Here is a 16,926-nt window from a genome sequence, read left to right on the forward strand (position 1 = left end):
GAAGGGGTTTCTTTTTTCCCCCTTTTTTGAAGAAAGAAAAGGGAGGGGCAGCTTGGGGAGGAAATTTTTTTGCAGAGAACAAGGTGCTTGCAAAGGCACTGAAAGGGTGTCTTTTTAAGAAAGAAAAGGGAGGAGGGAGGGGCAGCTTGGGGGAGGAAAATTTTTGCAGAGAACAATGTGCTTGCAAAGGCACTGAAATGGTGTCTTTTGAAGAAAGAAAAGGGAGGGGCGCCCCCCTTGCCTTTCTTCCTTCCCACTCACCCTTTAGCCTAGCCTTGCTTCTTCCACCCGCCCCCTTTAGCTGCTCCTTCCTGCCCTCTGTTTGCCTCCCTTCTAAAGTTTGGGATTTTCCTGAAGGATTTGCACGCATTATTTGCTTTTACATTGATTCCTATGGGAAACATTGTTTCATCTTACAAACTTTTCACCTTACGAACCTCCTCCTGGAACCAATTAAGTTCGTATGATGAGGTACCACTGTATTTCAAATCATGCTGTTCAGATATTTTTACTGATTAATATTTCACTACATACCTACCCTTGACCTTAATGTTATCACAAGGATTTTTGATTTCATAGTCTTACCATGGAGTTTACCATTCAGATTCTACTTTGACATATATAACTGCCTATTTTATTCTGCATTAGTCTCATAAGAAGCCAAATTATGGGTTAATTTCTCATTTGCTCACTACTCGTCTGTATTATAAACTAGTTTACCCACATGCTATTATAGCATACCTGTTTTCTCTTCATTTTGGCTACTCACTGCCGTGTCTGTTTGGGGTTGCGCTGTTGCCTTGGCAGTAGCATCTTCTGCAGCACTAGGAGAGACGGCAGTGGCGGCAGTGGCAGGCACATCGGCTTGTTTGGGTTCCTCCTTGACTTGGGCTTTATCCGCCTTCAAGGATGGTGAATTATCAGTGGAAGCTTTAGTGGCACTTTCAGTGGCAGCAGGATCAGGCTTTTCCTCCAATGGGGTAGCAGGAGTAGTGGCCTTTAGAACAGGTTGCTCTGAGCCACTGTTGGCAATGCCATCTGCCTGCTTTTCATCTCCTGGGGTGTTTCCCCCTTTGCTTTCATCTCCAGGTAGGGCGTTCGGAGCTGGAGCAATTTCTGTAATAGCAGTTTTGCCATCTGCCAGACCATTGGCAAGGACCTCCTTCTTCTCTCCACCTTCAACATCAGTAATTGGGGCATCTCCCTTCTTCTCTCCCTTGAGCTTTTTCCTTGTTATGTGTCCACGGAAGCTAGCCTGAATTTTGATGGCTGCCTTGTGAGCTTTATCTTCTGGTTTGATGCCATCTTGTTCAATCTTTTGGTCAATGTCATCATTTTTTTCAACCTTTGAAATAAAGGGGAAATGACAGAAAGGGAAAACAATTAATTAGTAATTAATTCAAAATGACTCCCGAGCAATAAAAAAGATAGTTATGATATTTACATAGCATATTGCAAAGGACACAATAGCACAGCAGTATAAAAAAGTGAATTAGTGTTGTTTTTTCTTGAAAAATATAAAGTTCACAAAGGTACAAATGTTAAATTGCTAATGCCCAAATAATTGAAGTAAAAATGTGTCATATGCCTCATATTTTATAAGCAAATAATATTGATATATATTATCATTTAATCTGGATTGCTATTATGCTTTAGAATACAAATTACTAATAGTTTCACAACAACCAATGCATACCTTGAGTAGTATTTCTATTTCAGCATTCTATAAAAGTATTGTACAGAGGAGCACTCTGCAGGCTTCCAAAACTCTCTGTACACTCCACTTTTGCAAAAAAAAAAAGGTGAAAAATGGGTCTATTTTTGCTAGAAATGGGGTGCAGAGAGGGTTTGGCAGGCTTGCAGAGAGCTCCTGGGGGTCGGAGAGGACAAAAACTTTTTAAAAATTTACCTCTTTTTGGCTTATAAACTGGTGCATCTTAGACACCATTGTACATGGAAGCCAATTTGTACAGGTGTGATGTACAATGTTTATAATAATTTTTTCACCTTATAAAGCAGCTACAAGCTTGTGGTTCTTTTTTATTCCCTGTCTAAAACAAATTAATAAAAATTATAATACAGTATATGAACTTATTTATCTGTGCAAAGTCCACACTTGAGAGAGTCTTGTGCATCATACCTTACATAAACATATCCAATAAGAGGTGGTGTTTTTTTGCATATTAGCTATGCATATTAATGTAAAACATTTCTGATCAACCTGAACAGGAATGGGAGTCTCTTTTGAACATTATCTCAAGATACAAAGAAACATTTTCATAAATTTAAAACCCATTCAAATACATATACTTGTATTTTTTTAAAACATACAAGTTTATATGTTTAAAAAATGGAAAAAAATTCATTCAAGCCAAACCTGACATGTAATTGTGGGTGCTATTTCTCTGTAGTTTTATTATGAGGAAGTATCTTAATCACTGCATTATTTAGTAGTGCTAGGAATCTTCAACCAAAAAACCTTAACCTACAACTGTATTTTTTGGACCATAAGGCTCACTGGTGTATAAGACGCACCAGTGTCTAAGATGCACCAGTTTATAAGACACAAAGAGATACATTTTTAAAAAGTTTTTGTCCTCCCCGACCCCCAGGAGCTCTGTGCAAGCCTGCCAAACCCTCTGTGTACCCCATTTCTAGCATAAATAGACCCATTTTCCACCCCTTTTTTGCAAAAGTGGAGTGTACAGAGGGTTTGAGAAGTGTGCAGAGTGCTCCTAGAAGCTGAGGAAAGGCAAAAATGCCCCCATTTTTGTAAAGAAAACAAGCATTTTTTTGGGGGGAAATGGGGTGCACAAAGGGTTTGAGAGGCCTGCAGAGTACTTCTAAGGGCTGGGGGAAGGCAAAAATAGCTACCATTTTTGAAAAAAATGGCCCATTTTTCATCCATTTGTTTCAGAAAAACTGGAGTATCTTTGCCTTCCCCAGTTCCCAGGAGCACTCTGCAAGCATCCCATAGTCTCTGTGCACCCAATTTTTGTGAAATACGAGCCCATTTTTTGCAGAAATGGAACATGATAGTGGGCTTCAGGCGGCCAAAAATTGCTGTATAAGATGCACTGACATTTCCACCCTTTTTTTAGGGGGAGAAAAGGTGCATCTTATATTCCGAAAAATATAGTACTTCATCTTTTGTACTTAAGGAAAAATAGTGAATAGGTTTCAGGGATAGAAAGGGTAATTTTAAAAGTCGACAATGTAGGTTGTTTAAGGCAGTGGTCCCCAACGTTTTTTCCACCAGGGACCAGTTTCAGCAAGACAATTTTTCTATGGCCCGGTGGGGGCGGAAAGGGGTGTGGTTGGGGGCGGGATTAAGCATGGGGGTGCTGGTCCTCCCCGCCCCTCTTTCCCGCCATTGCCCTGTGGCCGGCAGAACCTGCCTCCCAAGCCCTCTTGCCCAGCGGGAGGCTAAGCGCTGGAGAGAGGGGGTCAGGCTGGCCCTCCTGCCTCCCCCCAGCCAAAAACGCAAAAGCGCCCGCGGCAGAAGCCAAAAGAGGCTTGAGCCTCTCGGTCCTTCCCGCCCCTCTGTCCCGTCCATTGTCCTGTGGCCGGCAGAACCTGCCTCCCGAGGCCTCTTGCCCGGCGGGAGGCGAAGCGCTGGAGGGAGGGGGTGGCGGCATGAGGGCCGGCAGCTGCTGACTCCACGGACCAGTGCAACATGCCCCGCGGCCCGGTACTGGTCCGCGGCCCGGTGGTTGGGGACCCCTGGTTTAAGGAATCCAATCTTTTTTATTAATTACAAAATATTTTAAACAGATTCTATAACACAGAGAATGGGAAAGATTTCATAATCCTCAAATTCCTTTAAGAGTTATAAATATACAAAACACACTATTTGAATTACATTTTCTTACATTCTTAACTGGAACAAATATTTGCCAAATTAAACAAATAAAACAGAACAGGAAGAGTTGAACTTAGTTGAACTTATTCAAAATAGAGAGAAATTGCCCATAAAGATGTATTTACATAACTCAATGTTTACAGAGCTTGAAAGAAAAATGTTAGTTCCTGTGACCTTAGAGGAAAAACCAGGTAATGCTTAAATATTAATGCCAAGTTTGGAAATTTGAAATATGGTTTTCTTCAAATAGCTATTGCCCAAATGGCAATAGAAAATGTATAAATATATAAAATTCAGACTGAAATATGTAACCTTAATAAAAATAAGAGCCAATCATTATTATTAATCATCAAAGCAGAATATTTTCCTTAGCTTTTTTGCTGAGATAGTTCCATTGAGTGATGACGCCAACCTCCACATGAAAAATGTAAACATCCCATGAAATAAACCAACTTCACGCAAATGCTACATGTTAATGTAGATTTCTGGTTCATTTCTATATATAATTCAAACTGCCAGCTATGACCTTAAGTTCTTAGCTGCTTAGTATTAAGTTATTTGGGTAAACATTTTAGATTAGCTGATCATTATCTGTCTTTCTTAGATGAGGTGATGATCACAAATAAAAGAACCTCTTTGGTGAAACCACTATGTCTTTTTAATTTCCTTTCTAAAGAACTGGTCTTGGCTGTAATGTTTCTTTTTCTGCAGTAGTTTTAAGAGCTATTTTTTCTTTGTACAGGCTTTCAAAATATCAGTTGAGATTTTATTCTGCATTTTATCTTCTGTTGTTACATCAAACTTTTATTCTGATGTTACTGCTTCTTTATAGGATAATCCAAGACTAAAGGTGAAGAACACAATGTATTCCTTCCTATCACCTGTTATTATTCTGAAATATATTTGTTTAATATTCCCACATTACCAAATGGTTTCTTTGAAGTATGAACAAAATTGACAATCTATAATGATGATATGATTTATTGCTTAGATTTTGTATTCTGTTTTTCTTCCAGAAGCCCAAGGCAAAGTATTGTCCAATTTATCCTATTTTTTCTCAGAAATACAACAAATTAAGCTCAGAAATAGCAGCATTGATTTCATTTAAGCATTTCTTGAACAGGATTTAAATGTGACTTAATTTCTAGAAAAAGATCTGGAACTCTGACTTAAAGGAATCATAATTCAACACATGTTCTTTATGTTTATTATTAAATGCTACTATACTTTACTATTAAAATGCTACTATAGGAGTAATGGCAACACAAGACAAGTGTACAAGTACACAGTAAATGCTATTGTAATATTTTTATATACAAAGTATCAAAGCCCTGCTCTAGTAACCTGAATGGAATAAAATGGTAAATATTTGGGCAATTTATACACTATTTAAGGAGTCATATAACTGATATGCCCTCTCTGTGTAAATCTACTGGAGCAGCTGGACTGTGTATTAGTTAAAATCCTTTATTCATTTTCAAGTGTAACCCCATGTATAATATGGTACATTATGATAATCTAATCATTTGATTAGATCACTTTGGCCAGGCATTCTGTATTCAGGAAGAGCAATGTCAATCCTACCAAAGCTGATTATAAGTGGGGCCTCTCTAGGAATCTCCTGGGAGGAAACAGGGCCTCCACCCTTCCTGTGGTTTCCCCAATTGCATGCATTATTTGCTTTTACATTGATTCCTATGGGGAAAATTGTTTCTTCTTACAAACTTTTCTACTTAACAACCTGGTCACGGAATGAATTAAGTTTGTAAGTAGAGTACCACTGTATATGCCTTCTTAAGCTCTACATCAAAGGCAAACTGTAAATTTAATATGTCTATAGTTTTTAACTGAAGCTTAATGTATCTTGATAGAAATAGATAGACAGACAGACAGACTCCAGTATGCTACCGATATCACTATTCATAGCTATATACCTATATAAGTATATGTAATCAAAGGAACTGCCCTCAAATGAGAAAGCAGGCAATTGATGAAACTATGTACTGTATATCTTTGCAGATAACTGCAAATGAAAAAAAGAAAAATCCAAGAGAAAAATATTCTGCCAATTGTATAAGAACATGGACACATGAGGCAGAGAAAAAAAATCACACCTTTTGAAGTGTTGAAGTAATTTAGCACCGAGAACACTTTTACTTAACCTAGCTAAACAGTGTGAGGCACGAGGGTAGAAAATGACAGCAGCTTCCATCTCCACCATGTCACAGAATGCTAACAGAATTGTACATGACAAGATGAAGTTTCCACTTGAAAAATGGAAAAGAACCACAAATTTATTAATCCTAAGGTAAAATAACTAAGTGGAAAAAATCTGAAGCCTAGGGTGGAGAGTGGACTCTCCACATTTTTGATATATAAAACGATAGATAGATAGATAGATAGATAGATAGATAGATAGATAGATAGATAGATAGACAGAGAGAGAGAGAGAGAGAGAGAGAGACTTACTTTTAAGACCGGTTAAAAAACCCCTTTGCTTCCAAAAGCTTTGGACCCGAAGTGCCATTCATTCCAACCAGCCTCGACAGTTGTAAGGAACTGTCAAAAGGTCCCTTATGCATGCTATAGCTTTAAAGTTACAGTGATACCTCTACTTACGAACTTAATTCGTTCCGTGACCAGATTCCTAAGTAGAAAAGTTTGGAAGAAGAAGAAGACATTTTTCTCATACAAATCAATGTAAAAGCAAATAATAAGAGGGGCGGCATACAAATCGAATAAATAATAATAATAATAATAATAATAATAATAATAATAATAATAATAATAATGTGCGTGATTAGGGAAACCACAGGGACGGTGGAGGCCCTGTTTCCTCCCAGGATATTCCTAGAGAGGCCCCAAGGAGGCTTCTCCCCGCCTTTTTTGGCCCTGTTTCCTCCCAAGAAATTTCTAGAGAGGCCCCACAGAGTCTTCTCCCCACCTTTTCCAGCCCTGTTTCCTCCCAGGAGATTCCTAGAAAGGCGCCATGGAGGCTTCTCCCTGCCTTTTCTGGTTACAGTTTCAGAGGCTCGGGTTTGTCAGTGGAAAATTGTTCTTGAGAAGAGGCAAAAAAATCTTGAACACCCGGTTCTTATCTAGAAAAGTTCACAAGTAGAGGCGTTTGTAGGTAGAGGTACCACTGTATTGACAAATGTCTCGTCCGACCTTTCACCTAATATTAACATATAATGAAAACTCTCATTTTCTGTTCAATTGCAATATGATTGATATGCTGTATCAGTGACAGCTAACCTTTTGGGCACAGAGTGCCGCAACTGGAGTGTGCATGTGTGCCACAGGACCGGAACCCAGAAGAGAGCAACTGGCCAATGTGCATGCATGTTGCAGCCAGCTGCTTTTCTGGGTTCTATCATGCACATGTGCTTCAAACAGCTGCCTGGCGCATAGATCCGTGCCAGAACTAGGAAGAGAGCAGCTGGCCTGTGCGCATGCATATACATTATTATTATTATTATTATTATTATTATTATTATTATTATTATTATTATTAATTAGATTTGTATGCCGCCCCTCTCAGGACACTCGGAGCAGCTACATACACTGGAACCAGGAAGAGCAGCTGGAGATGGCACACATGCCCACAGAGAGGGATCTGTGTGCCATCTCCGGCACATGTGCTATAGGTGCTGTGAATTCTTCAACAGAAATAAAGGTTCTGTGATTTTGAGATTCAATATGTCCGTGGAAACTACTTCTCGGATTTATCAACCATGTCTAAATAATGAAGAGATACATTGACCCATCTTTACAGACAAGAGACAAATTTATTTCTTCTACACTGCACAACAAAAACAATCTTGTTGCCTAAACATAGGTTTCTCATATGAAAGTAGAGTATTGACTGGAATTCATGTGTTTTAATTTTACCTTTATTCTTAATAAATCTTAATAATCAAGAGATCAGACAAACATGTTCTTTGTATTAACTATTCCAAGCCCAGGTTCCTATACCAATGTGATGATATGGCTTGTTAGATAAGGATAAATTCATGTAAAATTTTGCCCTCTCTGAGCCATTATGGTAACACATTTGTAAAACACAAATAAAAATTTATGGAAACAAAACAGCTTCTGTAATAGCATAATAAATCAGTTCTAAAAATGTAAACAATATATGTAGAAGAGATCAGGTGTTTAATAAAAACCCAAGACTGTCCAAGGTCCATATAACTTATAGAACTTCACCAAGACATTTTATTTTATTTTCATTTTTGTGCATAGACAACAGATGAGACTATTTTAAGACTGGGTGGGCGACAGGGATCAAAGAGCAGAATAATTATTGAATCAAACTTAACCTGAACTGTCACGTTACATCATGTGATTTTTTTTTGTTTAAACAAAATACAGTATGGTGGTTAAGCATATAATTTCAAAAAATTATTCACACTGAAGTGAGATTTTATTCTTGTTATTCTTAAACTCAGAATTACCGTATTTTTGGGAGTATAAGATGCATGTCAGTCCGGAGCCATCATTTGGAGTTAGAGACTTTGATCTGCCACAGTAGAATAGTATCATGGTAAATGGGAAGGGTATTTGCATGAGAGGGAAAGTTACTAGCCACAACAAATTCCTTTCTTAGAGTCCAAGGAAACCCTTCGTCTGCACCAGTGGATGTAAGGAGGTTGGTGTAATCCCTGCACTCAGACTGGTCCTCGTGATGAATTTGTGGGTCTGGGGATGGGGGATGAACCTTAACCTGAGTGGGATACTGGAAGGAAGTTAATATTGGGATGGTAACAGTGTGACCAACATGGCTCTTTTATTAATTCGCACCTTGGACGAGATATTTGGACTAGAATCTGATTTATTTGTCAGATGCTATTTGGGACACTGACAATGCAATTCCCCCTCCCCCCGACAGAGGGTGAAAATGTTGGTGCATCTTATATACCAAATGCAGCCATTTTTGCTTTCCTGAAGCCCCACCCCCACCTGCAGAGAGCTCTTGGGTACTGGGGAATGGCAAAAATGCCTGTTTTTGCAAAAAAAGGGGGGGCATTTTTTGCCCTTTTATTTGCAAATATGGGGTGGGGACAGGGCCTGGTGAGCCTGCAAACAGCTCTTGGGTGCTGGGAAATGCCAAAAATGTCTCAGTTTTTGCAAAACACTGATCATTTTTTACTCTTTTTTTTTGCAAAAATGTGGTGGAAAAAGGGTCTGTGGGGTTTGCAGAGCGCTGAGTACTGGGGAAGGCAAAAATGCCTCCCTTTTGTGAAAAAATGGGCAAGAAATGCCTCATTTTTTGCAAAAATTGCCATCACTCAGCCCCAAAGGACTGCCTGCCGATTTCCCAGAGCCTTTGCCCACCCAATGTTTGAGAAAAAATGGGCAAAACCCAGCCCATTTTTCACAAAAATAGGCAGTTTTTGCCTTCTAATTACCCCGTCTAGCATAACCGGAGGATGAATTCTGGGGTCCACTAGTCTTAAAGCTTTCAAGTTTGAAGACCCCTGGGTTAAGGATTAGGGGTGCAAAGATATTCAAACTTGGCAAGTTTAAGACTTGTAGACTTCAACTCCCATTTCTGAGCTACCATGATTGCAGGAGGAATTCTGGGAGTTGAAGTTCACTAGTCTCAAAGCTGTCAAGTTTGAAGTTTGTAAAAAGTGTACATGGTTGTAATAAGTAAACATGTTTGTAAAAAGTATTCTGCTACACTGGTATTTTATTAAATAATATATTACTACACCATTTGGTTCAGAACACTTCTTCCTAGATTTCCACCTCTAAAATCTTGGTGCGCCTTATACTCTGAAAAATATGGTATATTATTGATTGATTGATTTAATGTAAAAGTATATAAAACAAAGAGCGTTCTCTTTTCCACTTCTTCTATATCATCTAAGTCAGTGTTTATAAATTTGGTATTTTTGGACTTCAGATCCTAATACTGAATTCAATTCTATGAACTGAAGTTCACATATGTTAAAGTTGCCATGTTTGGGGGGAAAAAACCCACATCTAAATCTACTATATCAAGTGGATAAGAAGGAATTATCTCCAACCACCAATAATTTGATATTTACTTTTTTCTCAAATTTATATACATCTGTTTCACTTAAGTGAGACTGGACAGATATTAAGTATTCAACTTTAAATATTGCTTTCAAGTGCTGGATAGTGGAATAAAGTTGACAATGTTGAATGTAGATGACATGGGAAAAGTTAAAATAAAAGAAGTGGATAGTATAGAAGATGCTTCTCTCTAAGTTACTATTTTCATGCAAAGCTGCCCACTGTTTCTTGCTGGTTGAAAAATTGGATTTGATTCAGTTATCTCAACCTCAATCAAACCATGAGAAGGCAGTAATTGAATGGACCTTATGTTGATTAAATTTGTAGCAACAACAGGATTGCCATTGTCTATTGAAGTATGTAAGAAAACCCAAAAGGCTGAAATAACTCTTGGGATTACATTGCAGCTAATTGGTTCATCTGCCATGAAGGAAAAATATTGCTCTATCTGATTGTTTCGAATACTGAATAGGCTTTGGATACCTTCTGGCCTCCATGTGTAAGCCTGAACAAACAAAATATGACAGAAGCTTTACAGGAAGACACAAAGATAACTAGCTTAATAATGAAGGATTCTGATGTCCAGTTGAATGGAATATGCATATCTAGGTTTCAAACCAAATAGCCCCAAACAAAAGGAAGTCAAAGAAAAACCAAATAATACAAACTTGCATCTCTCAGGTATACAAAAATGATTCTGACACATTAGCCCCTGTCCATATGATTCAACTTCAAATCATAGTATATGCCAATAGTGCTGATATTTTCACTAAATCTAATAAATAGGAGATGCTGAGTTCAGCAAAGAATCTTCCTCAGCTGTTATTTATTTGCATTTTTAATATTTCATGTCACTGGCAATAAGAATGATTAACTTTCCAAATGCTATTCTATAGATATCTCAGGATATGTATGTATGTATGTATGCATGTATGTATGCATGTATGCATACATGCATGCATGTTGTATGTATGTATGTATGTATGTATGTATGTATGTATCAGGGTGTCCAGGGGGAAAGCATTTTGAAATTCCCTGATATTTCCCTGACATTTCCCTGTAACTGGTGATTTAATTAAGGCCAAGTCGTAGATGACGTCATACCAAATGGCTAAGCCATAGAGAAATATCGGTAGCTGAGGAAACAAGTTGTTGCCAGAGTTATGTTTTGCTTGATTCTGCCAGACAGCATGATCTGGTTTGGTTTTTTTACATGATTTCCCCCTCATTTTATTATATTTTGTTTTCCTGATTTATTCCGTTTTTTTCACAATGTCCCTAATATTTCCCAAACTGCCAATTTCCCTGATAATTCCCTGATTTCCCTGTTTTCCAGGTTTGCTGGACACCCATATATATGTATGTATGCATGTATGCATACGTGCATACGTGCATACGTGCATACGTGCATACGTGCATACGTGCATACGTGCATACGTGCATGCGTGCATGCATGCATGCATACATACATACATACATACATACATACATACATACATGCATTCATTCAATTGGGTGGAGGAGTATTTAGTCAGACACCAATTGTGCAAGTTCTCCCACTTAAAAATATAAGAGAGGCCTCAACTACGAGAGACAAAATGAAAAAACAAATCCAGAAAATCACATGGTCTGATTTGGAAAGAATTTATTTGCAAATTATGGTGGAAATGTTATTGACCAAATACTTATTTCCCACTATAATTTGTTAATTATTGACCAAATACTTATTTTCCACCATAATTTTCAAATTATTGACCAAATACATATTTTTCCACTTGGACAATCTCCAGTCCCTTTATCATCATTCTAGTGTCAGAGGTTTCCTGAAAGATGCAGCCTTCAGGAAACTTCCATCCCCAAGTGATCCATCATTGCCCCACATGGGACCTTCTCCTGGTGTTGCAAGCGCTTACCAAGCCTCTTTTTGAACCACTGAGAACAATCTTGCTATAGATTCTGTCCTTCAAAATGGCCTTTCCGGTGGCCATTACTTCTGTCAGGAGGGTATCTGAGCTAATGGCACTATCTGTTCGGCAGGACCTCTATCATTTCTATCAAAACTGAGTTGTTTTGTGCCAAGACCCTGCCTTTCTCCAGAAGGTAAATACGTACATGGTTTCACAGAGCACAAGGGCCAGGTTACTGTGCCAATGCTACACATCAAGTAGAACATTGCTGGCACAACTATACGTCTGCAGGGTGCTAAAAATCTATACTTGACAAGCTACTTCTTTCAGACTGATGGAGGCCCTGTTTGCATCTTTTGTGCCTTCCTCCATGGGGTGAAAAATCTCATCACAGACCATCTGCCAATGGATCCAGTCTTGTATAGCCATGGCATATGGTAACTGGAACTGTCATGTTCCTGACGGAGTTACCGCACATTCCACACATAGTGCTGCAACTTCAGCAGCGTGGGCCACACGGGCCTCAGTTGAGGACATCTGTAGAGTCGCTATATGGTCCTCTCCTTCCACCTTCATCAGACATTATAAACTGGACACATTTGCATCGGCAGAGACAGTGTTCAGCAGACGGGTTCTCCAGAGGGTTTGTGCTACTCTTGTTCCCTTGGTCCAGCCTGAATCCACCCCGGACATTTAGGCTTGGGTATATCCCATGTTGGACTCTACTTAGAAGCACACTGGAAGTACTGTTGACTTACCTGAATGGTCTTCTCTGCACTCCGTGGAGAGTCTAAACCCATCTGGGCTTGGCCCAGGGACACATACGGACTTTACTACTTTCCTTTCTATGCCTTTGTTTTAAACTGACCTGCTAGGCAGCTAGAGGGTGCTTTTCAATTTGAATAAATTATAACTCAGTCTTTAGCAACTAACTAGAGTTGACCCATGTTGGACTCTCCACACAACACATAGAGAAGACCGCTCAGGTAAGTCAACGGTACACACTGAAGTAAGATTTCATCCGCTGAACTATATCTTTCAAAGATCCTGGAGCATCGAGGAATTGCCAGAGGACTGGAAAAGAGCTGATGTAGTTCCCATCTTCAAGAAAGAGGGAAAAAACAGATCCAAAAAACTACAGACCTATCAGCCTGACCTCAATATCAGGGAAGGTTTTAGAAAAGATAATCAAGTAATGAATCAACGAACACCCAGAAGCAAACAAAGTAATAATCAAAAGTCAACATGGGTTTGTCAAAAAAAGATCATGCCAAACTAATCTTATAGCATTCTTTGACAAAGTGACAAAATCAGTGGACCAGAGAATTCTGCTGATGTGGTTTATTGGACTTCAGTAAGGCTTTTGACAAAGTAGACCATAGCCTACTACTAAATAAAATAGAAAAATGGACAGCAACACTTCCAGATGGATTCAAAACTGGCTAGCATTCAACATGTAGTGCTCAATGGAACTACATCTACGTGGAGGGATGTATGCAGTGGAGTACCCCAAGACTCTGTTTTAGGACCAGTACTCTTCAATATATTCATCAATGACTTGGACGAGGGGATAGATGGGGAACTTATCAAATTTGCAGATGACACCAAACTGGCAGGATAAGCCAACACTCTGGAAGATAGGTGCAAAATACAGAAGGATTTTGACAAACTTGAACAAAGGGCGCTATCTAATAAAATGGAATTCAATGGTGAAAAAAGTAAGGTTCTTCATTTAGGCAAGAAAAACAAAATGCATAAGTACAGTATATGTGGAACATTGCTCAACAGTAGTAACTGGGAAAAGGAGCTTGGAGTCCTAGTGGACAACCATTTAAATATGAGCCAGCAGTGTGCAATAACTGCCAAAAAAGCCAACACAGTTCTAGGCTGCATCAACAGAGATAGAATCAAGATCACATGAAGTGTTAATACCACTTTATAAGGCCTTGGTAAGGCCACACTTGGAATACTGCATTCAGTTTTGGTCGCCACGATTCAAAAAGGATATTGAGAATCTAGAAAAAGTCTTTGTTGCAGAGAAGAGCAACAAAGATTATTAGAAGACTGGAGGCTAAAACATATGAAAAATGGTTGCAGGAACTGGACATGGCTAGTTTAATGCAAAGAATGACCAGCGGAGACATGATAGCAGTGTTCCAGTATCTCAGCGGTTACCACAAAGAAGAAGGAGTCAACCTATTCTCCAAAGCACCTGAGGGTAGAACAAGAAGCAATGGGTGGAAACTAAACAAGGAGAGAAGTAACTTAGAACTAAGGAGAAATTTCATGAAAGTCAGAACAATTGATCAGTGGAACAGCTTGCCTCCAGAATTTGTGAATGCCCCAACACTGGATATTTTTAAGCAGATGTTGGATAACCATCTGTCTGAAGTAGTGTAGTGTTCCCTGCCTAAAACAGGGGCTGGACTGGATGACCTCCAAAGTTCCTTCCAACTCTGTTGTTGTTGTTATTTTTATTAATTAATTAATTTATTATTGTTATCTTAGCAATAAAATCAGAAATTTGGCTGGTGGGGGGGGGCAGAGACCAGTTTGTCTGCTTATTTCCTCAGAAGTACAAGTAGCCAGTCAACAAGACCACGAAAGAGAATAAGCATGATGAAAGATGAATAATGATCATTATTGATCAAATATCAGTAACAGTTGTGTGAGACTCATAGCAGAAAGTGAAAGAAAATGGGCAAAAAGAAGAAAAAATAGATAAAAAATGAAAGAAAAAGAAGAGGAATGCTGTAACACTAAAAGAAAATTTGTAATAAGAAACTGTATACAATTTTTCCCAAACTAGGAAAACAAAATGGTTGTTGCTTTTGTTAGCATGATTCATCATATGGTTTTACAGTGGTTCCCAGACACCAACTACATTAGCCCCAGGAATTGCTATGGGTTCCAGACACTTCTTCATTAAAATTTCCTTTGGCTAGCCAGGTTTTCTCTCCAGGCACAGCTGGTGGTAGCGTGACTTCATGGAATTAGCCTTGTCAGAGATAATATTGATTTGTAAGTTGATGTTTTAATGCATGGCTGCTTCAGGCAATGCTTCTTTCTCCAGCACGGATAACCAACCTATTACTAAATAGTCAGGAAGGATGTATAGCAGGATGGTTGATGGGAGGTAGAAGGGCCATAAAACTTACTCAATAAAGGCAGCCTCTTGCTGGTGATTTTGCCATGGCATGCCCTTCCTAATACTCCCTGTGCCCATTAGAGCTCCCAAGGAATGGAACTCCCTAATATAAGATTAGAATTATTCATAACTTTTTGTTAATGGTCTTAATTCTAGCCTATCTCATCCATCTCTTCTTTGGCCTTGGACTGAAGCTTCATTGATTGGCAATATGGTCTAAAAATATTTGAATCCCTACTAACCCAATTAATTTTATAAGATTGATATGAGGATTAAACTTGAAAGTGTATGCATATCAAGCTGAACTGCAGGAAATGTGTGAAGAAAGAAAAAAGGGTGGGGAGCATAGACAACAGTAGACAAAGAATAGCAATAGCACTTAGACTTATATACTGCTTCATAGTGCACTCTATGAATGGTTTACAATGTCAGCATATTGCCCCCAACAATCTGGCTTTGGACGGATGGAAGTCTGAGTCAACGTTGAGCCCTTTAGCATTAATCCTTGAACCCCAACCTAGAACTAAGAAGAAATTTCCTGAAAGTTACAACAATTAATCAACTTGCCTTCAGAAGTTGTGAATGCTCCAACATTGGAAGTTTTTAAGAAGAGATTGGATAACCGTTTGTCTGAAATGGCATTGGGTTTCCTGTTTGACTGTAGGATTGGACTAAAAGACTTCCAAGGTCCCTTCCAACTGTTGCTCTGTTAGGTTCCCACTCCGGACTGTGAGCAGTTTTCCTACAATGCTGTATTCTAAACACTGTGCCATGAATCTGTTAAGCCACCAGGAATAATCATGACTATATAGAATAGAATAGAATAGAATAGAATAGAATAGAATTTTTATTGGCCAAGTGTGATTGGACACACAAGGAATTTGTCTTGGTGCATATGCTCTCAGCGTACATAAAATAAAATATACATTTGTCAAGAATCATATGGTACAACACTTAATGATTGTCATAGGGGTCAAATAAGCAATGAAGAAGCAATATTAATAAAAATCTTAGGATATAAGCAACAAGTTACAGTCATACAGTCAACATGGGAGGAAATGGGTGAAAGGAATGATGAGAAAAACTAGCAGAATAGAAGTGCAGATTTAGTAGAAAGTCTGACAGTGTTGAGGGAATTATTTGTTTAGTAGAGTGATGGCGTTCGGAAAAAAACTGTTCTTGTGTCTAGTTGTCTTGGTGTGCAGTGCTCTGTAGCGACGTTTTGAGGGTAGGAGTTGAAACAATTTGTGTCCAGGATGTGAGGGGTCAGTAAATATTTTCCCCGCCCTCTTTTTGACTCGTGCAGTATACAGGTCCTCAATGGAAGGCAGGTTGGCAGCAGATCATATTACAACATATAACATATAACATATCATATTACAACACAGCACTTAAAGGAGCTATGGCATCAATTCTTCATTAAAATAGCTCAGAGAGCCCTCTTAATAAAAATCAATAAAATGAGTATTTTTTTTAAAAAAAAGATGACATCCTATAAGTTCACTAAATCTTATGAAATCTTATTGTGTCATGTGAGATCTTGCAGAACTTTAATTTTCTTATGAGATTTAAGCTAATATTAAAAAGATAAATGGGAGGGGGATGGGCAGTGGGCAAACTATGGTATATGACCATATAAGACAGACCGAAGATGCAATCTTGGACCTTGTGACTTATCTGAATGGAGAGCCAAATTTGTTCACATCTGCTTTTTCTTTTGTCAAAACTCCATAGCTATACCTCACCAAAAAAATCTTAGAATACCAAATCTGGAATTAAGTAGCGGAGTTAAAATCTCAGCTACTAACTAACAAACAGGAAGTTTTTGTCTATCTCTCTGTGTGTGTATGTGTGTATGTATGTATGTATGTATGTATGTATGTATGTATGTACGTACATATGTATGTACAGTATAGATGTATATGTATACATATATGACGGTCTTGGTATATTCGGGTTTCTTC

At 38.6% G+C, this 16,926-nt stretch overlaps 1 protein-coding gene across 1 annotated transcript in view; it reads right to left on the reverse strand.

Moving 5' to 3' along the window:
- The window catches only part of GAP43 (growth associated protein 43), a 91,600-nt gene that overhangs the window by 53,237 nt on the left and 21,437 nt on the right, over positions 1-16,926 (reverse strand). Inside the window, exon 2 of the mRNA XM_070751710.1 lies at positions 742-1,345. Coding sequence (XP_070607811.1) covers positions 742-1,345 — 604 coding nt within the window. The remainder of the gene's footprint in view (positions 1-741; positions 1,346-16,926) is intronic.

This window comes from Erythrolamprus reginae, chromosome 4 (assembly GCF_031021105.1).
Source record: "Erythrolamprus reginae isolate rEryReg1 chromosome 4, rEryReg1.hap1, whole genome shotgun sequence".
In the NCBI taxonomy this organism is placed as follows: Eukaryota; Metazoa; Chordata; class Lepidosauria; order Squamata; family Dipsadidae; genus Erythrolamprus; species Erythrolamprus reginae.